This window comes from Dama dama, chromosome 24 (assembly GCF_033118175.1).
Source record: "Dama dama isolate Ldn47 chromosome 24, ASM3311817v1, whole genome shotgun sequence".
NCBI lineage: Eukaryota > Metazoa > Chordata > Mammalia > Artiodactyla > Cervidae > Dama > Dama dama.
In genome coordinates, this window is record NC_083704.1 from 46076325 (window position 1) to 46100330 (window position 24006).

The window sequence follows — 24006 nt, forward strand, 5'->3', positions numbered from 1 at the left end:
CAAGAGCCATAAGTAAAAACCTAGAAGGATTAAAAAGGAAAGAATAAAACTGTCATTACTCACAGACAAAATGATACATGCAGAACACTCCAAAGCATGTACGGAGAGACAATTAAAATTAACCAGAAAGCTTAGCAAGGCCTTTGACTATTAAGTTCTGAATTTCTCAGCTACTGTTGTAGCTCAGCCTGCCATAACAAAATGCCATAGACTGGGTAGCTTAAATAAAAGATAATTATTCCTCACAGTGCTGGAGGCTGGAAGTCTAAGATCAGGGTGCCAATACATTGGGGTTCTGGCAAGAGCCCTTCTCCTGGTCTGTAGCCGGCCACCTGCTCACTGTGTCCTCATGTGAGGAAGAGAGTGAACTTTAATTTCACTCTTTTTAAAAGTCCATAAATCCCATCATGGGGCCTCTGCCTCATCTAAACCTGATTACCTCCTAAAGGCCATGTGTCCTATCACATTGGGAGTTAGAGCTTCAACCTGTGAATTTTGGAAGGACACAATCCATACGAGCCACACAGAATACGAAAAAAATTAAAGTTGGCTTATATTAACATCAGAAATCAAATACCAAAAAATAAGAAAATTTATGCAAATTTCTAGGTAGAAAACCATAAAATGTTATTAAGAATCATTACTGAGGAATTAAATAAATGGAGATAAGAGTGACTCAATTTTATAAAGACTCAAGTCTTCTCAGATTTACCTATAAATTCCCTGCTACTCACATCAAAATTCCTGTTAATTTTTGTTGGTGGTAATGGGCTTCTTTTTTTGTAAAAATTTAAAAGTTAATTCTAAAATGCTTATGGAAATGTAGCCTGAGAGTATTAAAAAAAAAAAAAAAAAAAAAAAGACAGAAGCACAGGAGGGCTTACTGTAAAGGAAACTGACTTGTTACAGGGCTACAAAAGCTAAGAGGGCATGATGTTGGAACAAGGAGAGACAGACTGATGAAGCAAGACAGAAAGCCCAGAAAGAGATCCAGGCATATATGAATGCTTGATATAAGATAAAAATGACATCCAAGAACTATGGGGAAAGGGAAATCTTCCCAATAAATTATTCTGGAAAAATTGTATATCCATGTAGAAAACTCATTAAACTATATCCCACCTCACACCATATGCAAAAGTCAATTCCAGGTAGATTATAGTTCAAAGTCTGAAGTGCAGCCTTAGAAGGGAATATAGGAAAACATTGTCATGGTCATGCTATAGGGAAAGACTTTTTAAATGGGATACAAAAGCATTGTTATAAAAAAGATGGATAAACTAGACTACATTCAAATTAATTTTGTTTATCAAAAAAACCATTAAGAGAGAGTAAGAGTGAGAAATGCAAGATACAGAGTGGGAGAACGTATTTGCCACATTATGAACAAGGAAGGGTCAGTACCCACAAGATAGTATTTTTAAAGAAAAAGAAAAAAAATGTATAAGCCACTTAGAGAAAGTCAACAGCCCAGTAGAAACTACAAAACCATTTGAATAAGCACTTTGTAAAAGATTGGTCTTGGACTGTCTAATAATCTTTAGTCATCAGGGAAACACACTTTAAACACAATGAAATACCACTGTATACCCACAATAGCCAAAATTTTAAATGACTGACAATGTCAAGTGTCTGCAAGAATGTAGAACAACAGAAACACAAAAGAACACATACTGCATGATTGTGTTTGAATCAAGTTCACAAACAGGCAAAACTAAATTACAATATTTAGAGATACATTCATTTAGGGAGGAAATGAATATAAAGGAAAGCAAAGAATCCATCACCATAAAAATCAGCCCAGTGGTTATCTTTGTGGAGGAGGCAAGAAGGAGCCTGTGATTCAGAAGAGGAGTGTGGGGTGGGAGGGTAGACAGCCTGGTAGTGTTCTACTCCTCATCACAGTGGTGGCAAAATACATGTTTGCTTTATATTAATTCTATAAGCTATATATATATATACACATATATAAGTAGATATAGTGTATACATATGTGTGTGTGTGTGTATAAAACACTTTCCTGCATATGTTATATTTCACAGTTATTGTTAGTCATTCAGTCATGTCTGACTCTTTGTGACCCCATGGACTACAGCCCACCAGGCTCCTCTGTCCATGGGATTCTCCAGACATGAATACTGGAGTGGATTGCCACTCCCTTCTCCAGGGCTCTTCCCAAATCAGGAGTTGAACCCTAGTCTCCTGTATTGCAGGTGGATTCTTTACCATCTGAGTCACCAGGGAAGCCCATATTTCACAGTCAAAAAGGACTATATAGAAATCAGAAATGTGAAAAATTTTGAGTTAAGGAGAAAAGAAAAGGCAGGAAGAGAGTGGCTGTAATGTATGGTCTAACTGCTGGCTGGATATTCAGTTATTCCAGAAGAAGTTTAAACAGAAAAGAACAGTCGTCGCATATAATCTTCACAGACACTTTGCTCCTGAAACAGAGCAGGGTTATACGCTCCACCCCCCGGCCCCCTCAACCCCATATCCTCAGCCTGCCTTTTGTCTGTGAAGAAGACTTTAGCCAAAGAATAAGTTTAATCAGAGAAATGAGGAAATGCCAAAACAAAGGAAAACAGTCAAACAGGTCAAAACAATAATAGTTTAGTCTGTAAACAAAGTCAGGAGCCTTTAGTTCCTCCAGTGCTATAGATAAAATTCTGTGAGCTGTCTTATAGATACTGAAAACCCCACCAGGTGGAAGAAGTTAACTACACGATGACTGGACTGTAGCCATGACATAAGCTGCCACAGTTCCAAGAACTGGCCTCGGGGAGATGGAAACAAACTGGCCCTGGAGCTGAAGATTAACTGTACTTAAGACACTCGAGGTGACACTGATCAGACCACCAATGACCAATGCCAATGTGACTGCCAGAGCTAACTGCTGTTTCTGCATGTAGCCCCCTCCCTCTGTCTATAAAAGCTCTTGACCACTGGTTGTCAATGGGGGTTGGGGGGGGAGGTCGGCTTTGGATAGCAGCCCACCCCCAGGTTGCCAGCCTCCAAAATAAAGCAAAGTTTCCTTTCCACCAACCTGGCCTCTTTACTGGCTTTTGAGCAGCAAGCAGCCAGACCCTACATTCAGTTACATTACTGCATCTGAGTCCATTCTCCTCCTGGCCATCCTCCCAGACTTGAAGGGACCACCAAGGCCTAGAAGATTATCATTTCAAGAGCTGCAGGAAAAACCAGCACAGATGATGCTTCCTCTTTCATGATCCTTGATGATACCAGTTATGGCCATCTCATTATGGGCAAGTTATATGAAGCACTACACGGGTTTTATTTCAGTGAGATCCCACAGCCATCCTCTAGTATTGTCCCGGTGTTCAGATGTAGAAACTGAAGCTTACGGTTGCTCTGGGACTTTTCGCAGGACTCCCAGGTTACACGTGGAGAGTTTGGGCCACCCAGACAGTCTGACTCTGGAGCCTGCACTTACCTTTACACTAAAATTGGTGGTTCTCTGTATAGACATGTCCTCCTCTGCTTAAACTCGAGCTAACTAAACACAAGACTTGTACGATGAAGCCGAGGTGCAACATATAACATACACTTACTTCTTCACTAACGTCAAGAAAAGTACCAGTATTTGGTGATTTCTGTGCTGGGGGCTTTGTGTAGGTCACTTTATCCACTTATCACAACTGCCCTGCCAAAGAGGCAGTGCTGCCCTGGGTTCCCTTTGAAACAATTATGGATTGAATATTTGCCTGGGAGGTACAACTGCATTTGATGAAGAGGAGTGTATCACAGTTACTCAACCCTGGACCATAACGCACAAGATTCTGTACTCTTGGGATCAGTGAGGACTCCCAAGGGCTCCATTCAAGACCTTCAGGTTTGAGTTTTCTTTAGAGATAGGGGGTTTTCACCAAGGGTCTGTAATTAGCCCTTGGATTTCAAAACATTTAGAAAACTGTGGAGAGGGTCAAGCAGAAAATAGGACAGGCGTAGCAGACAGGGGACTTGGTAACTGCCAATCTCATCTGGAAAGCACAGCTATAGGTGCTGCGTTTGACCAGTTAGCCAAGCTAGCTTCTCCACCATGTGACGTGTGGACTCGGGGGTGATATGGACTAGACTTCAGGCTTCTGGCAGTCATCTTGCTCCTCATTTGGAAAAGCAATGCAGGAGAAGCCTCCAGAGGAAAGGGAGACAAAAAATAAACTGAGGAAAGAAATTCTGACAACCACTGAGCACGCATGTGACTGTACTCTGAGCAAGTCAGCAGTGCAGTGTCAGCCCTACCTGGGGTCAAATCCATTTCCCTCCCTTATCCCATCTGATAACTTGGCGTCAATCCTGTCTCACCTCCCATGCCCACAGACAATTACCTGCCCTCCAAGAGCCACCCCCACGGGTCGAGGATTAGCCAATCAATTTTAATGTGTCTTTAAGAGATTTTTCCAAGTGTGCAAGTCAGTGCATAAGATGATAGATCACGTAATAATTAAAGCATTAAAAGAGCCCAATTGAGGATTTTCTTTCCGCCAGCAGATATCTTTAGGTCAAGAAGGGCTATAAAAACCGGCAGATCATTTTCATTCCTTTAAGACAGGCAAAAAAAATGACTTAGAATGTAATTAGATGTTCTTAGCAATTTTCCTCCGCTAGAGCTCCGTACCATATTCCAGTGAGGCTCCAAAAAAATAGTACAGAGCTGTGGACATTCTGAGCTGCAAGCTGATGGGGTGGTATTGTTTTGGAGAAATGAAAGCCCATGATATTGCAAGAGTCATTTTTTTAATTAGAAGTGATAAGCCAGAGTCACAGAGAGCTATGGGAAAGGGGAGCATTCTAACAGGCAGAATGCCGGTCTGGGCCGCTCAGGGCTCCTCTCAGAACTCTGCCCCCTCTCTTATCTCTCTGTGACTCCTGCAGATTCCAGGGTTATCAATTTGAACAAGGAATATGTGCAATGAAGTGCATCAGGATTTATCTGTGACACCCCTATCAAGGGTTTGCTTTATTACTCTCCTTTCAAGGATCTGTTATCTACTGGGGCAGTGCGTTGATTTTTTTTTTTCTTTTTTCTTTTTCTAAGTTCGAAGATCTTGTTTGTGGTTAATTTTTATTTCTTTAATCTTTCAAAAGAATGGTACTTAATGGAAATGAAAAGTAGTATAAGAGTTTAACAGAAAGTTATTTTCAGTAAAGCCTAAGAACTCCCCTCATTATGGGTGAGGTTTCATGATACTGCAGTTAAAAATATACCTTCTTTATATAGACTATCTTATTTTAACTGTTGACTGTGACTCTTAAAATGCACACCTATACCCTCAATCAGGGCTCCCGTGATGGTTCAGCAGTAAAGAATCCACCTGCCGATGTAGCCTGAGCCAGGAAGATCCCCTGGAGGAGGAAACGGCAACTCACTCCAACATTCTTGCCTGGGAAATCCCACGGACAAAGGAGCCTGGCAGATTGCGGTCCATGGGGACACAAAAGAATCGGACATGACTTGGCAACTAAAACCACAACAATATGCCCTCAAACTCACCCAAGGTCATAAAAAAAAAAGGATGAACATACTAAAATAGTAAATCTGTTAAGATCGCAATCCTTTTAATGGGCCATCAGATCATGTTCCTTCCCCATACTTTGTAAAGCCAGCCAGGCCTAATCACAGTGGGCCGTGAAGGCCATAGCCGGTGACTTAGGATAAAATTCAGTCTCATGGCCCCAACTCTCCTCCATACTCTTGCTTCCAGCTTTCCTGCTTCCTTGCTCTTCCTAGATTATATCACACAAGCTCCCACCTCAGGGCCCTGGCATTTTTTGGCCCCCATGCCTGGGATTCTTTTCTTTCCTTCTTCCATTCAGTATTCAACTCAAATGTCCACCCACTCAGAAAGGCCTTTCTCAAGTGCTCAATCTAAAGCAGAGCCCCGTTTCCTCCTTAAACTTGCCTCATTTTTCTTCATAGCGCTCAGCATCACCTGTCATCATATTATAGACTCATTTGTTTGTCTATATCTTCCACTAGCAAGTAAGTGTCTGAGGACAGGGCCATTGTCTTTGGCATTTAGAACAGCCCCTGGCATCTCCTGGGTGCTCAGAAACACTGAGTGAATGAATGAGTGACAGTAGTTCTGTAGAGTCTCGACCTTCCTCTGGGCCAGGTACCATGCTAAGTGCCTCACCTGTATCATCTTTAGTGGTCATAACAACTCTGTGACATAGGTGCTATCTTCCTGTTTTGCAGATGATGAACTGAGGCCCAGATGGGCAAAGTAATTTGATAAAGATAACACATCTAATAAGTCACAGGCCTAACTTGAGTGCAGAGCCCAGGTACTTAAATACTATGTCAACTCTGTAGACATTCCCAGGGCTCCCCTTGCCCCCCCCCACCAGCTTCCCCGTGTTTCTAGAGCCGGGGCCCCGGGCTACTGTCTCAGAGCCGTGCTGACCAACAGGATGAGAATGTGAGCTACACATGTCCTTTGACATTTGCCAGAAGCCAGATTAAGGACTGCTGCTGCTGCTGCTAAGTCGCTTCAGTCGTGTCCGACTCTGTGCGACCCCATAGACGGCAGCCCACCAGGCTCCTCCGTCTCTGGGATTCTCCAGGCAAGAACACTGGAGTGGGTTGCCACTTCCTTCTCCGAGATTAAGGACAAATTAGTGTTACTACATTTACCCAATATATCGAAATATTATCATTTCACTATCTTAACAATATAAAATATCATAATATAAAAATTATATAAGTGCTAAAATAAATGTGGTGTTTTATGTTCTTTGTTTAGAGTCAGTCTTTGAAAGCCGGTAGATATTTTACTCTCCCCAGCCTCCATTCAGATGAGCCCCGTCTGTCAGCGCATTACCCACGTGTGCCTGCCGGCTGCCACCGCGGTAGACACTGCAGTGTTGAGAAGGGGCTGATCTCCGCAGTGAGGCGGGTCTGGTTCCAGTCCCATTTACTGTGGGGCTCTGAGATCCACCCCACGGGACTTACAGGAAGATTACAGGAGTTTCCCACACGTAGGTCTGCACACCCTGGCACAGCAGCTGGCCAGCTGACACCCTGGACAGACGGGTTTCCCTCCCACCCAGGAAAGAGCAGCCTTGGGGCCCCTCACCTCACTCCAGCTGAGCCCCCCGAGCCTCTGGCCCCGCTGTCTGCCAGGGTGGGGAGGTCTGCAGTGGGAGGGACAGAGTGGGGGAGACAGGCCCTAAGCCGATACCTCATCCCCGGACCATCCCGCTGAGCTCTGGAGTAGAGCTGAACCTTCTAGCCCTCGTGTAGTGGGCCCTGCATATGCCCTCCCTGCCTCAGGGGGTCTTGTCCTAGACTAAATGGCCCTTAAATCCCCAAAGTGAGCAATTAGCTCTATCAGAGGCACAGAAAGCTTTCATCTCTCTACTGAGAAAAATCAGAGACTGTGCATCTTTGGGCTGGAAGGGACTTTAAAGAACATATAAATCAACCTGTTGTTTTACAAAGGAAGAGACCATGGTCTGGAGAGGGGATGTAAGTTGCTCGGTGCCCACACTGACTCACAGGATTACAACTTAACCCTTTGTATTTACAGCCCGTCTGAACATACACAGAGATGGAGCCACACATGCCCCCGTATGGGCGGCCGACGTCTCTGCATGAGCTGCGTCATCTTTTATCTTTTCACCATCTGCATGTCTACCCTCAGCACTAGACCCTCAGGAGATGCAGCATAGTGGGAAACAGTCTCTATTCCCTACACCCTGCAGTGGTGTCTTCTTCAAGGGTTTTGAACCCTTGCTTTTTGGGTGCCATATACAACTTGCATGCAACTCAGTTCTTTGTGAGTAACTGAGGTAAACCATAACCTATTTGACCATCAGTTTCTCAGCAATACAACATTAAACACATCATCTCTGTTTTTGGTGAGAGGCTCTGCTTCGGGTTATAGACTTTTATCCATTAGCCTAAGGATTTTTTTTTTTTTTTTTTTTGGATCATAATCTCAGCTCACACACAAGGCAAAGGGAACAGAGTTCTATCAACGTCAGTACCTTTTAAAGGGTGGAAAGGAAAAAAATAATAATAACCCCATTAGTCTGTTAAATGTGCTGAACCCCGACAAATTCTCACTGTGACAATTCTTGAGTGTTTGTCTGTAATCCCTCAGCAAATACACCTTTTATTCAACTATGGAGTTGTAGACACTCCAGACGCAAGTGCCATTAATTAAATAACACACTCAGCAAACCCTCAGAGCCATTCATTATCCAAGGGGTCCTGCTCCATGCTCGGCTTGAAAATTCTCTTCTCACAGGAGCACACAACTAGAGCGGAGGAGAGCGCTGAAGGAAGGTGACCCTCAAAAGCATGATAAGAAGCAGTCCCTGCTAGACAGAGTAAATGAAACAGCACGCAGGCCTCCTAGCTTTGCCTCTGCCCCTCAGAGGGTTTGAAGGGAGGGAATGTGTTTCACATTGTAGGGACTTTCTTTCTCAAAATTAGTTTCTTTCATGAAAGACGGAAGTAAATATAAAGTAATCCTTTTTCATTTCGACTTGAGTCTTGGGGAAAGGTAATATCAAGCTGCAGATTTAGAGACAAATAAAGAAGCCGGTTCTTCATAAACTCTGTCAGGATGAGAAAGCCTTTTAGGGAGAGCCTTTTCAAGGCACAGATACAAGGAGGTGATGTCTATGGACCAAAGAGGGGAGAGAAAAGCCTTACTGCCTTCAAGTGGGACATGAGAACCTGCCCAGGGAGTAGCAAGAGTTGCCTAGGGGTGAGTTCACCAAGCCTCAGAGTGGGTGTAGTCTCATTTGCCATGACAGGATGGGATCAAAGAGGTGACAAGCCCCGCGGGGCTGCCCAGTCACAGAGCCACAAGGCTGGCATCATGCTTCTTGCATATTCACTGTCCTTTGTGTTTGATCTGTCCCTTCAGAGAGCAAAGTGACAGTGCTGAATCTGTGGCCACGCAGCCTGGGGGTGGGCCTGACCTCGCCGCAGGGCAGACAGAGGTCTGCGCCTCCCCTCCCGGGGGTCTGGCCCCATGGTGCCCAGAGCTGCTTTCTGTGCCCCTTTCGAGATGACAAACACACAGGACTGGGAAACAGACCTCCCCCCACCCTGTTTAAAGGGAAGTTAATTAACACCCTCTAGTAGCAGGAAGCTGTTATTAATCCGCAGAGGGACAATTTTGAGTGAGAAAATGTGCTGGCGAGTTGCCCTGCTCTCTAGAGTCCATCGTCACATCACTGGGTTTCCGGCCCCTGCACTTGGGTGGAGTAACCCCTTCCTGCCTCTAGACAGAAGGACAATTGCATCACCTCGGTTACTAATCAGAGCTGCTCTCTGATCCTTGTCCCTTCTCCCCCAGCTTCTTCTTTACCTATATACTGTAAGAGATTGCCACCAGCGGCTCTTGTGATCCATTTCTCAGACCAAGTTTATTAAGAAAAAATCTGAGAAGCAGGGGTCAGGGGTGCCTGTCCTTAGAAAATTGCTCACCTTGTTTTTGGTGTGAGCGGAATGACTTTGCATGCCTGTCTGCCCTGTACATAGGCCTGCTACAAACCAAGAGTTACTTTTATAGCAGAGAACTGTTACAGAGGAATTTTATGTCAGAGTCTCATGCCTTTGTTTTGTGCCTGAGTGTAGTTACTTTGTTGTTGTTGTTTTTTATTGCAAGATATTTGCTTTACAATATTGTGCTGGTTTCTGCCATACATCAACATGAATCAGCCACAGGTATATATGTCCCTGCCCTCTTAAACCTCCCTCCCATTCCCACCCCATCCCACCCTCCAGGTAGTCACAGAGCAAAATTCCCACTGGCGATCTGTTTTACAGTGGTAAGGTGTATGTTTCCATGCTACTCTCTCAATTCGTCCCGCCCTCTCCTTTCCCCACTTCGTCCACAGGTCTGTTCTCTGTGTCTGCCTCTCCATTGCTGCCCTGCAGGTTCATCAGTACTATTTTTCTAGACTCCACACACATGTGTTAATATACAGTATTTGTCTTTGTTTTAAAACCATTTCTGTGTCAGCGTTGGGAAGGAAGGAAAACAAGTTCATGCATTCATTCTTTTGGGCAAGAGGCACTACTTTTGATGGACAATACTTGCCCAGTACATGTGGCTCTGCTGAGAAAGCAGAGATCAGCCAACCAGAGCAGAGGCTGAATATTTGCCATGGAGGCCTCCTGAAACCTGTCTGCAGTACCTCCATTGCTTTGGGGCTTTCAGAGCATTCTATTGGGAGCACACTTTGGAACTGGCCTGAAGGCTTCATGCCCAGTAATTCCCTGTCAGAGAACTAGGCCACACTCTAGATGGTTAGATCAGAGTCTCTGAGGGTGGAGGGGAGGCCTGGCAGTGTTTAGACCTCCCCAGGGCATTCCCACAGAGTAGCACCGGTGAGGAACACTGTCTGAAAGACAGATGACAGCGGATTGCATTTTTACGGTCCCAAATGTTCCTTTCACACTCTACCCAGTTAGAACAAAAGTAAAAGACTCTTGCTCCTTGGAAGAAAAGCTATGACAAACTTACACCACATATTAAAAACCAGAGACATCATCTTGCCTAAAAAGGTCCATACAGTCAAAGCCGAAATGGCAACCCACTCCAGTATTCTCGCCTGGAGAATCCCATGGACAAAGGAGCCTGGCAGGCTACAGTCCACGGGATCGAAAGAGTAGGACATGACTCAGCAACTAAACCTAAGTCACCATGGTTTTTCCAGTAGTCATATATGGATGTAAGAGGTGGGCCATAAAGAAGGCTGAGGGCCGAAGAATTGATGGTTTCATACTGTGGTGCTGGAGAAGACTCTTGAGAGTCCCTTGGAAAGCACAGAGATCAAACTGGTCAATCCTAAAGGAAATCAACCCTGAATATTCATTGGAAGGACTGAAGCTGAAGGTTCAATACTCTGGCCATCTGATGTGAAGAGCCAACTCACTGGAAAAGACCCTGATGCTGGGAAAGACTGAAGGCAGGAGAAGGGGATGAGAGAGGACGAGATGGTTGGATGGCATCACTGACTCAATGGACGTGAGTTTGAGCAAACTCCAGGAGATGGTGAAGGACAGGGAAGCCTGCCTTGCTGCAGTTCATGGGGTCACAAAGAATAGGACACAACTCGGTGACTGAGCAACAAAAAAAGACAACCAGTTAGGTCACCTGGGGGCAGCTCGCATCCAGGTTCCTGTATAGAAAGAGAGCCAGTGATCTGTTTTCTTAGCATCAAAGCCCATCTCCCTTGGCCCTCTAGGATGCAGGAGGAATGGGGTCAAGAGGGAGGAGCCTCCTTTACTGACACAGTAAGAAGAGCTTGCCTTGAACACACACACACACACATGTTGGATCTGTTTAAAACAAAGGATTCTGCCCTTTGTGTGTGTGTGTGTGTGAAGAGAGACTTTATGGAGCCTGGTGACGCCTGCATATTAAGGGGAAGTAGGGCGTGATTCATTCAGACCCCAGCTGGGATCCCTTGACCCCCTGTACCCAGTCAGTCATGACAACAAACTGCAGATGGATTCTAGAGACTCTCCTGAAGCTTTCAAGGAGAGATGGGTGAAGAGCCCACAGCAGGTCTTACTCAAAACTTAGTTGAGGGCTTCCCTGGTGGCTCAGTGGTAAAGAATCCACCTGCCAATGCAGGAGACTTGGCTTCGATCCCTTATCTGGGAAGATCTCACACGCTGCAGAGCAACTAAGCCCCGGCACCCGGCTGCTGAGCCTGTGTTCCAAGGCCTCTGCTTCACAGCCAGAGAGGCCCGCACGCCACAAGCAGAGAAAAGCCCTTGCAGCAACGAAGACCCAGCAAAGCCAGAGATAAATAAATAAATATAAACTTATTTAAATGTTCTCCATCAGACTAGTTTACTTCCTTTCCTAATTCAAAGGTCCCCTCCCCAAAGATCTACCATCCAGGGCCATGGGGCCCCCGTTCTGCCTTCACCCTGCTCTGCAAAACCAAGCCCTGCTCTGACCTTGGTGATGCCACCACGTCCTCCTCCTCGTGGGGGCAGGGACAGTCTCAGCTCATCCGTCCTGTGCTTCTCAGGAACACAGAAATATCTGAAAGGCATGTGTTCAGTGGGGAGATCAGTCACACCTCAGACGTTCTGGGCTCCTGCTCCCGGAACTCCAGAAGCCCCCGTTTTCTGGACTGCTCACCTGGCCCCTGGTGACCTGCTGTCTTGCCTCCCCCCAGGGTGAGGTGGTTCCCTAAAGCAGCTGGGAGCACTTTGAGGATCTCATTATTCACCTGTGTGCACCCTGCCTAGAACCTCTGGCCTGCTTCAGTATACACATTTGTTGATACGCCCAGGTAAAGACTGAAAACACCACCGTCTAAAGGTGCGATCCAAAGGGAAGTGGAGACCCAAACAGCGCTGATACGAGAGGTCCGACCAGAGGATGGCGCGGGGGTGGGTGTGTCGCCCGCATGCCCCCTCCTCCACAATGAGGCTGACTCGCCCCGTGTATCTGAGCGCTGACTTCAGCTTGCTTTGACGTTTCCTGGGTCCCTGCTGCCGGGTGGCCCTGCCTGGCAGCTCAGTCCAGAGCACGAACAACGGTGAGGACACCGCGGCTCACGGCGCTGGGTCCATCTGCCGTGCCGGCACTGCCCTAAGCACCTGTGCGTGTTCCCTCTTGTTCCCCACGTCACCCTGCCACGCACGTGTCCTGTCGCCAGGAAAGGACATGCCCCACGTCTCAAACTTCAGCCTGTTCACTCGCTGTCTCTGGCACGAGAAGTGGACTCTGTGCCCCACGAGCTTCCAGACGAGTAGGAGACCAGGAGCTGCTGAAGACAGAGCCTCAAGCAGCCAGGCAGATGGTGTGAACGCCACGCTGTGAGCAGGATACGATGCAGGAGGCATTGGAAGAGGACCGACGGGAAGCCTGCTCGGGAACCGACACGGGCATCCAGGGAGAGGCAGAAATCACAGGGCTGGTGCCAGGAAAGGCAGGCGAAGGAAGTAACACTGGGCCGCGGTGTTCAAGAGACCAAAAATAAAACCGAGGGAAACTTCTCCTAGGACATAAATCTGCCCTGGACAAGCAAGGCGGAGGAAGAGAAAGGGTACATCCATTTCCAGGCCTGCACAGTGCCTTTAAGTCAATAATTGTTCAAGGACCAGGGTGATGATGAATGATTGGGAGATGACCCATGTGTCCCGGCTAGATAGGGAGGATCCCAGTGTCAGAAAACAGGGAGACAGGCCCCCTTCTGTGGGGTCGGGAAGGGTGCAAATGGATGGGTAGCCGCCTCTCTCACAGACGTGGGACCTGAGGAGGCAGTGAGTGTGCCCTGAGCTAAAACATAAAGGCTGAAGCAGAAGTGAGTGGGCTGCTATGTTCTGGATCCCAGAAGGGAGCGGATGTAATTCCAAAGGAATGCCCGGCCTGCCCTTTGCTCTCTGCCCCTCTTACGAACTTACAGAAAATGTACAGTGCTGGACCTACTGACAACACACTCCATGAGCCAGAGACTGAAGCGGGCGCCAGCGTGTCCTCTCCGGTGGGTTGAATGGGCCTGTACTGAGCATATCCTGACGTTCATGCTGGAGTTAGCAGGCAGCCGGGCCTTTGCGCCCTGGCCTCCCAGGTCTGCCTGCAGTGTTGCACTCAAAGCCATAAATAGCAAACAGGAAACGAAAAGCTCTGTAAAGCTTCACTTAGGTCTCTGGAAAACCCCAAAGGGGAAGTCTCTTTGTACTTCTCAAAAATGTTTCTCAAAATCTCTTCATCTATCACATCTGTGGTAGCTGCCCCAACATTTCCTAAGAGCCCTTTCTTTCATCCTCCCTCAAACTATGGAATCTAGGCTGTAAAATTCTCCTTTTTCTTCCCTTCTTATTTAAATTTCTGTTTCCTGGAATGGTCTTCCCTTTCCAATGTCCTTCAAGCAAGCAGTCCCAGCTAGTCTGACTCCTGACCACACCCATGTTCAGTTCAGTTGCTCAGTCGTGTCTGACTCTTTGCGACCCCATGGACTGCAGCACGCCAAGCCTCCCTGTCCATCACCAACTCCCGGAGTTTCCTCAAACTCATGTCCATTGAGTCAGTGATGCCACCCAACCATCTCATCCTCTGTCGTCCCCTTCTCCTCCTGCCCTCAATCCCTCCTAGCATCAGGGTCTTTTCCAATGAGTCAGCTCTCTGCATCAGGTGGCCAAAGTATTGGAGTTTCAGCTTCAACGTCAGTCCTTCCATGTAATACCCATGTTACTAATCGCATTAACTAAGGCCCAGAAGCCAAGGCTCCAACAAGTTCTCCTCCAGGGTGAAGAGGGTGTCAGAGCTGTGAAATGCATTTCTGTGACCTAGGAATAAGATGAGAGGGCTTCCTCCAACTTTCCTTCTTTGGAAGTATTACTCATTTGCATTAGGCCCAGCCTAAATCCTTCAGGTAACTCGCCTTGCAGCAAAGCTGATTCCGCACACTACAGACCTACGAGCTCAAGAATTCCCCAGTCCGGGGGCAGGTGCCTCGGACTCACATGGAGAACTTGTTAACAAGCACAGATTCTTGGCCTTCACTCCGCACCTGCTAATTCAGAATGTGGAGGACAGACTGGGGAAATCTGTGTTTTTAACAAGCTTCCTGGGTACTTGTGATAAAGGCTCCGCTTGGGAGTCTATTCTTGCCTAATTCAAGGTCTGAATTTAGTTCATTTGTTTTGTAAGATGCGTGTCCAGAAAACAAGAGACTAGGCAGCTGACCCCTGGGGCCTGGGCTGCAGACAGAAAGCACAGAAGAGGTGGGGATCCAGGGAGCGTGGCACTGGCAGGGCCGGAATCCGCCCACACCCCGTCATACACCTGCGTCTGTGTGGCTTCAAGTAGCATGCTAATAGCCATCTGAGAGATCAGCAGTGAGCAGACTTACATTGTGTTTATTGCCGTGATTTTAAAAATGCTATTCGTTCTCACTAAATGTCTGGTTTTATGTCCTGTCATTTCCAGGCATGGAAGGAACGGGAACAAATCCCCAGGCATAAGGAAACGGGCCTCGTGCGTTAGGGCCCCGCGGCCTTGGAAATGCAGCTAAGCAAACTTTATTACATCCTACAATTCGACAGCCTTTTGCAAAGCATTTTATTATGCTTGTGGAAACCACCGGGGTTATGTTTCAATCACCGTGACTGACAGGCTGCCTTCAAAACCACGGCACCCACTTGCCCTTCCACACTTCCTCAGCTACGTACTTAGAATAGAACTTTTCCAACTTGTCCCTTGGCCTGGATGGGAAATAAAAATGCTAGTTAAAATATTTATCTTGTGTGTTGGTTAACTTAAAAATCTGACATCTGGGAACCTCACAAATGAGTATGTTGATCATTCAGACCCGCTATGCTTCCTGTAAACCAAAGGTCTGTTAAGGGTGAGAGAAGATTTAGATAGTTTCCGCGGAGGTAAGTAAGATAATAGGAGGAGGAATGTACACCTTTCCCTCGGTTATATTCTCTTCTCGCCTTGGGTGCAGAGAGAGCTGACAGAGCCTAAGGTGGCAAAATCAGCTTCAGGAAACTGGTCGATATGGTACGTGCGGATCGAACACCTTGGTCTGGACGCTGTAGTGGCGGGAACATAAGGAAAAGAATGGGAAGGTTCTCAATGTTGGTGTAGGAAGCACGCCCCTTGCCCATGACAGTCAATTTCTTTAAGGCAAGATGACAGAAGCAGGCCCTTCCTTTCCTCTGGCAGATTAATAAAATGGGGGATTAGAGTTTATAGAGGAAAATAAAACATACCAGTAGCACTGCTCCAAGGAACCAAAGGCAGGATTTTTCTTCTTCACAAAAAGCCTCCTTGAGCATCTCTTGGCTTATGGACTGCTCTCTGACCGCGACGCCATCCCCAACATGGTGTGTGTTTCCTGTGACTGCTGTGACAAATCCACCCCGAACCAGGCGGCTTAGAGCAACAGAAGTGTGTCCCGGCCCAGTTGTGGAGGCCAGACATCCACAGTCCTGCCAGGCTGGGCTCCCGCCGGAGGCTCTGGGAGTCTGTCTCCAGAGGTTCTGCTGGCAGCCTCGGAGCTCCTGGGCCTCACTCTCAGCTCACCTCTCTCTCCACACCCCCTGCTATTCTCTGTCTGCCTGTCTTACAAGGATGCTTGATATTGGACTCAGGGCCCACTGGGATAATCCAGAGTGATGCCCTAAAGATCTTAACATCCTTACCTCCATTGCATCTGCAAAGCCTCCTTTTCAAAATGAGGTGACATTTACAGATTCCAAGGGTGTGACATGGACATAGCTTTTAGGGGTCTACCATTCAACCCACTGTTTTGTTTCTGACACAGCATAAGCCAGCAGACTGGGCATGACAGAACCACATCTTGTTTCCAATCTCCTTGTATGTCCTCGCCGAAGCCTGAATTATTCATTGCTGGCAGTGACTTCTTGAGACCTGGAAGCCTTCCGGTTCCCAAGCCTAGCTGAGAGTAGAAAGCCCTGCGGTCTGAACAGGATGTGTTTAGAAGATAAAGTGCCGGCGAGGGAAGATGGCCAATGCTGGTCATCTCCCCCAGCTCTAGGCTTGCCACTTTGTGGTCCAAAACATAGCCCTAAAAAATACCAATTAATTTTATCCCTAGCAGGTCAAACATGGATTCCATCTCGGTTTCAATAGCAATTGTCCCCAGAAGCCCTAGTCCCTGCCTTCTGGGTTAATTCCACATTCTACTGTCTGGCTTTTGGGCAAAGAAGTGAACAGACACTTAGTCACTGATGCAACAGACAGTCGGGTCATATTAGAAGCCTGCCTGCAGTTTTGCTTTCCCTGTTGCAGTTAAAACCCGATGAGAGCCTCGTTTCTGCCTGTGCTCCCAGGCATCTCCTCACTGCCCTGTCTTCCTGTAGCCCTGCCGTGGTTCGGAGCCTGTGGAGGCTGACGGTGAGGGGGGCAGCCCTGAAGGGCCCCGAGCCCATGCCTCGCTGGGAAGCATGATGACCCAACAGGGACTGTTCAGGGTGACTTTATAAGAGATGTTTCAAGAACTTACAAAGCCTACTGATACTAGTAGGGGAAAACCATCTCTTACTTCATTTGCTAAGGCAGGTCTGGTCTGCATGGAGATACTACAAAAGGCGGTGGAAAACAATGCCGAGGTCAGAACTGTGTCCCTGGGAGGAATTCCTTGTTCTCTGTGACTTCTCCTTGGACACAAATACCCATGAGGTTGTTGCTGTTTTGAGCTGCAGAATTGCTAATTTTATGGTAAACAGTGGATAACTGTACGTGTGTGTCGGGGGGTTCCCATTGTCAGCGCTGTGCTTATCACGAAAAACAGCACAGCGGAGACTCTTAAAAGCATTAAAGGAAGGTGCGTCTTCTGATGAGCTTTGAGTACTCACTTTTCAAACGCTAAGCCCATTCCTTATCTTCACTGTCCACCTGCCATCAGGATGCAAAATCCAGAAGAGAACGATACTCTATTTTTGGCAAGGAGCCTGAAAGGACCTTTCCCCATTGAGTGTCTTTACCACAGCTGATCTCAGATTACAGGATAATACTTCTCAGACCCCAACAATTCTTTCAGATGTCTCATGGAACATAAACTTCTCCCATGCATCCTTCTCTGTGTCCTAGCTTGAAAATGACCTACTTTGCCAGTGGTCAATATTTGTTGAGTATACTTGCACAACTTGCTGGTGAAAGGAGGAAGCTAACTTTTGGTGTGTATTTATTGTAGATACATTTGCAAATGTTATTTATTTAATCCACATAAAATCTATATAGAATACAGATGCAAATTTAGGCTCAGAGGGGTTAGAGAACTTGCTCAAGATCACAAAGTTAATAGTAGGTGGATTTGGGATCCACTCAGGCCTGATTCCCAAAACCTATGTATGCTCTTTGGAGAAAAACTGAAAACCAAGGACTTTCAGCAAATGTAATAAATACCACTTCCAATTTCTTTCCTGTATTGAGTTTGGTAGGGAATATCCAAAAATTTCAAGACGAGAACATCCTTTTAATTATGTAAATGAAAGCAACTAATGGCATTTCTATAACTTATCACATATGGGAAGGATGTTAGTAAAAATGCTTACTATGACTGTGAGGCAAATGTGTTAGCCAAATGGTTAATGAGTACCTATTTTAGAAATAAGACAAGGTAAAATAACACGTAATTCTTTAGTTATAGAGACTGAAAAGATGTCAGTCCCACTTGGAACAACCACCACCACCAACCTCAAGTGTGGCTACACACTTGCAGTCCATTTCAGCTCTATGGTCATTTTGAACACCTACTATGCATTGAACTTGAAGGCCATGAACTCAGTGCCAAAAGTGAGGGGGCCCCGAAGTCAAAGCTGGAGAATGGATTGCAGAGAAAGAGGAATGGGAGGACGGAACTACATTCTCAGCAAGAATACAGACTCAATTCTAGGCACCTAGAAGCCTTTCTTTCTTTCTCCTTGTCCTCATCATGATAGATACCACTTACAGTGCATCGTAGTATCAATAATTACGCCAAGTATTTTCAAAGCAGTATTTCATACAAGTCATAAAAATCAACCGATTCTCCTTCTTTTCTCCCTTTCTTTTTCTTTTACTTAATAAATACTTATTCAACACCTGTTGTGTGCCAGGTATTGTGTGTGTAGGTAGGTGTCCCTGCTACAATGCTGAGCACAAACATCCTGAAGCAACTCTTCTCCTCCTTCTGTAGAGGAGGAGCCTGAAGTTAGAGAGTTCGTGACTTGTTAACATCACACACTAGTAAGAGTGGGTGTCCCTGTACTGAATGAAGCCTGAAACTCTTTCCCGTAAGTCAAGCGGGGTCGCAGAAGGCAGGGGGAGGGGACACAGCAGAGGCCCGATGGCCACCTCCTGCTTTCCCCTGCAGACCAGGCCCAGTGAACCCACCTACTTTCTCCAGATCCAAACGAGCTGGGGAAACTCAGTCTAGGGCACGAAGGTTCGGTCTCTGTCACATCAAAGAGCATTTACTAAGTATTTCCTGTGAGTCCACCCTGAGAACCACTGGGGCTTTCCCCCACTCTTTATTCACGCTGCAAACACCCCACTGTCCTCACACACTTTTGACAGTATAGCAGCATTTTGGTCACTCTCTGTGTCCTGTCCACTCACTGTGGTCGGGGATGAATATTTTCCTCTCCCATGCTGTTTCTAAGGCTCTGGAATAATATACCCTGATCTTAAATGAGCCCCATGCTGCTATTCAAGGTCAAACTTTGGTAAACAGACTTCCCATCCATATTGCCCAGGTCTTGTTTACCCATCTTTCTGATTTTCTCTCCTGCCCCTCCTCTCTCTTTCTCTTTTCCATACTTTCCTTTTTCTCTTCTCTCTGCCAGAAAACAAAACAAGTCTGTAATCTGAAGAGCCAGTTGAAAGGACTGGTTTTCAAGCTTTCACCTCTGTGAGTATCACCGGGAGGGCTTCAGGAACTGATTACAAGGCCTTGCCTGCAGAGCGTCTGGTTCAGTGGGTCTAGAGTGGGGCCTGACACGTTCCCAGGTACTGCTGATACTGGTGTCTCAGGGCCCACTCTTTGAAAACCACTGATCTAAAGGGACGATTTTGTTTTTCCTATAAACAAACAGAATTTGGCGTCAGTGCAGATTCCAGCTTGTTTTCCAGACCCTACATTGAACATCTCTTTGTGTAGAAGTAATGAACTTCAAGTTATAGCCAATGAAGTAACTCAAGCATCTCCAGCAGATTGTGAGAGTTATTTAACACCGCAGAAGACTTCTTGTCCGGGCTAATTAACTGATTAGTTTAGATCGATAGTAGACGAACAGAGGGAATATGGGGCAGCCCACTACCGACTTACAAAAGTAGCTTGGGGTTAAACCTGGGCTTAGCTGCTGAAGACATTGACGTTGTCAGTATTTCTATCTTAAAGATCTTAAGAGAAGAGGGGATCACTCCTGCTAGAGCTGGAATGTGCTTTTACAAAAGGACTCTTACAGATGGGTGGCCTGGCTTGGCTTGCTTGGTCAGAGAGCTCCATCATGAGGCATGGGTACCATTCTCAATGAGTAACATTCAATCTACCTCCCAGAACTGTGTGCACCCAGCATCCCAGGGGCATGGTGCCCGGGAGGCAGCTGCAGTGTGCCCACGCCACTGCTCAGAGTTAAGTCAGGTGCCAAAGCCACATATGTCTGTAGCCGTGCAAGACTGCACCAGCCTTCCGGTCTGGCATCTGCAGGGGGAGGGAATGGCAGGGAGTCAGCATTTACTGTGTATCAGCCATGGACCACTGATCTTTTGAGGCAGTTGATACCCGGCTGATGTTACAACCAAGGAGAGATAATGATGATGATGACAACAGTAACAATGATACCACCTAAGATTAAGCACTTACCATGAGATTATGTTCTTTTTAATAGGTACTCTGTATTCTTAACTCAAACTTTCACAACAACCCTACCGGTAAGCTCTATTATTATCCCATTTTACAGATGGGAAAACCACAGCCCAAAGATGAGCAACCTGCCTGTGGTTACCCAGTTTAATAAGTGCTGGAGCACAGGTTTGGATTTGAACCCAAGGGGTGTGAATCCAGAATCTATGGTGATACTTCTTCCCTGGCTGAGATAGAAACCCAAGGTGACCAAACTCTGAATTCCCATCTCCCTGCTGCCCTGACTCTCATCCCAGGTAAAGAGCCTCCTGGAACTATTTCATTCACAAGCGAGGACCAACACAAAGGTATTCCCCAGCACGGTGCCTCTGCCCCCCTGGAGAGCTGGGCTTTGTGAGTTCATAAAGACTCTCACCAACTGATGCATGGAGCCAGCTGGCTTCAAGAGATGGTGGCTCCACGATGGAAGTGAACCCCAAAGAGGGAAGGGATGTCACTGCACCAAGCTCAGTTTCCCCAAACTTCCATCCTTCACAGCCTCCCGAACCGCCAACATTTTTGACGTACCTACATGATACCTATGTTATTTGCTTAAATCTTTTCTTTTACTCAGTTCTCTGTGACTCACAAGTGTTCAAGGAACCTAAAAATCACTGTGGCAAATGGAAAACCCGTATCTCTTGCCATAAATTGAGGCCAACCACAAGGAGGGATATATAAAGTTATTAAATTCTAACTGCATACAGTCAGCGGCTGAGAGGCCTGCCTCCTCACTTCATTATAAAGGGACATGAGGGAGTGTTAGCGAGCTGTGAAAACACCCCAGCGGCAGACAGATTCCTGCTCCTTGAGGACTGACAGGCAAGTGGGAGGACAGTGACTTCTCACCTTGTGTCCGGGAGGAGGGGGGTTCGATCGTTTGTTCACTGACCCCGAAAATACCTCGACTGCCCCACGGGGGGCCACAGGGACCCAGCAGTGTGTGGCCTGGCTGAGCACCCAGCAGCAAAATACGGCTCCTCTGCGGCTTCTGATGCGACGGGCACAGCCTGAGTGGGTGGCAGGGGGGAAACCATCTCAGTTCAGGAGCCTCAGGGAAAACCAGCAAAAAAAATAATAAAACTCAAGGCAAGAAAAACGATTACACTAGAGAATCATTTCAGATTACAGAATCATTTCAGAATCATCTCATTACACAGTCAGAGAAGCAGAAGAAACTTCCAACGGTAACAGTGATCATTGAGGAGCTGTTCCTTTGAACAGAAATGCCTTTGATAGTGCTTCCCTCTGTTCTGTGTTATTTTGTGGCAAGAATGAATACACAGGAAGAAACAAATGGGCACTTCTGTGTTTTGCCAGAATCTAAAGTGATGGCCCAATCTCAGGGGGAAAAAAAATCTCTAAATCTCCATATTCATCTAAAGAAAGAAAAGGGAAGAGAAGGGAAGGACAAGAAACGGGGAGGAAGAGAAATACATCTACCAAGAGGGTCTAGTAACATGCCTCGTCACCCCCTCCTCTTCTCCACATCCAAAGGTCAGTCCTGGAACAACCTGGAAATGTCACTCCATCCCCCTCCTCCATTCTTCTAACCCAAGCTTCTCTTCTCTGGCTGGTAGAGTTCCTTTCTGGTAATGTAAGGAGTGTTGATAGGGGATTCCCCAGGTGGTCCAGTGGCTAAGACTCCTCGCTCCCCATGCAGGGGACCCAGGTTTGATCCCTGGTCAGGGAACTAGATTCCACGTGCCACAACTAAGATTCGGCACAGTAAAAAAAAAAAAAAAATGTAGTTAGTAAAAAAGCTTAGAAATAAGCTTTAAAAACTTACTCCATCACCATTTTAAAATATGAAAAATATTAAACCCAACAAAAGTCTCCTTCCATACAGTACGTGGAGCATACGGACACCCCAGTTGACAGAGTCTTTGAAGACGGTGGTGGAGGTTGGTGCTGGTGATGGTAAAGTACTTTCTATGGAGCAAGTAGGTGCTTTACTTCCAGCAACCAGTAAATCCTCACAAAACAGAGAGAAGAATCCTATTCTTCTCCCCATTGTAGGGACTAGAAAATTGAGAGAGGTTCAGTAACGTGCCCGAGGTCACAGAGTTAGTAAGTGACAGAATCAGGCTCACACGTGTATCTGTTTTGCACCAAAACTTTTGCTCTTCACTACCATGCTCTGGTGAGTCCCAGATGGAAATGAACTAAATATTCATTATCATTTCTATATGATTATCCACAATTAATTTTATGTAATTAAGGCAAGCAGAGAAGCTAATAGAAGCCAAATCTTTCCCTAAGGCTCTATTGACCCTATGGTAATTTGCAGAAGATGTAGAAGTCTGGTAGCTTTCCCAGATTAAAATCTTATTTCTCGTCCCTGGGCAGATTATAGATCAAGTACCGATAAGATCAATGAAATATCACAGCAGTTGAGGTTTACTGAGCACCTATTGGATGTCAGACAGCATGCTAAATGCCTCCAAAGATTCATCTCTTAATCCTCACCCACCATCTGGGGGACAGGTCTTGCCCATGAGAAAACTTAGACTTGGATGGTAATAACTTTCTCAAGGTCACCCAGCATATACATAAGGGGCAGAGCAGGAATCGTGAATCTAGCCACCTCCCTTTAGAGCCCACACTAGGATCTCGTAGAGCAAGAAGATACATGAGTTAGGGACACTACACTCTCCTCCGAAATTGCAATGATGGTTGAAAGGAACTCATGGAAACTTCCCGTGCATTTCATGTCTACTCTGCCTACCTAGAGGCGGGCTCTTTACAAGATATCCATGCTTTCTGCACTGCTGCATGAAAAAGAGGAGGCCATCTTTTAGGGCCTCAGGGAGGCTGTCTGCCTACAGCACAACTCACTGCTAAATCAGGGTGGTCTGTGTACACGACTAGGGAAGGTTGCTTTAAACTGGAATGCACACAGTACCCAGAGGGAACATGCTAAAGGAGTGCATAGCCAGGGCCTTGCCCCTTCAGGAATCTCATTCTGTTGGTCTGTGACGAGGCCCAGGAAACTGCATCATGACCAGCAAGCCCAGCAGGCTCTTTGGCGGGTGTTCACAGAGCACAGGTTGAACAAAGCCTCTTTAGATCACTCTCCTCCCTGGGGGTTACAATCGCAAACTCAGACGCTTCCTCCTTCAGCATGTCTTCTTTGATTACCCCCCACCTAACTCTGTACCTCAGTGTGAGATGTTATTGTCATTGAGACCTTTTAATTTTTAACTTCTTCATGAATAAGTAAGCAAGAGATACAGGTAGAAAGGTGGTGGGGGGCGAGGGGCGACGGGGAGAGGAAACACACGCACAGACTAAACTCTAATGGCATAGTTTGAATCTCCTGGATCTAGCCCTACCTGAAACCAATAGACCCCTGGACTTTTAAATTATGTGAGCTTAATAAATGCACTTAAACAACTATAAGACAGGTGATAGGAGAGGAAGGAATAAACAGATCAGTGTGCATGACACCATTTTTCCATTGTTAAACAAGAGGACCCACCCCATTTACCCTGACTCTGTGAGCTGAGCCAGGACTCCAGCCCCCCCAGCCCGCTGTGGGCTCATCACCACCATTACTGTTATTATTTCAATCTAATTCTACAGTTTAATGTTCCAGAGCTGTGTACTGAGGGGAGCTTGAGCACACAGCTGATGGCT

The 24006-nt window shown here is 46.4% G+C and overlaps 1 protein-coding gene across 20 annotated transcripts in view; it reads left to right on the forward strand.

Annotated features, from left to right (window-relative positions):
- Positions 1 to 15239, forward strand: part of FHIT (fragile histidine triad diadenosine triphosphatase) — a 1512191-nt gene extending 1496952 nt beyond the window's left edge. For 19 of the 20 annotated variants that reach the window (XM_061128197.1, XM_061128188.1, XM_061128190.1 and 16 more), the window contains one exon: positions 14943 to 15239. In XM_061128197.1, coding sequence (XP_060984180.1) covers positions 14943 to 14999 — 57 coding nt within the window. In that variant the 3' untranslated portion in view covers positions 15000 to 15239. Of the gene's footprint in view, positions 1 to 7550; positions 7828 to 14942 lie in introns of those variants that run through there. The other variant, XM_061128194.1, reaches the window with a different exon arrangement.
- Positions 15240 to 24006: the final 8767 nt, after the last annotated feature.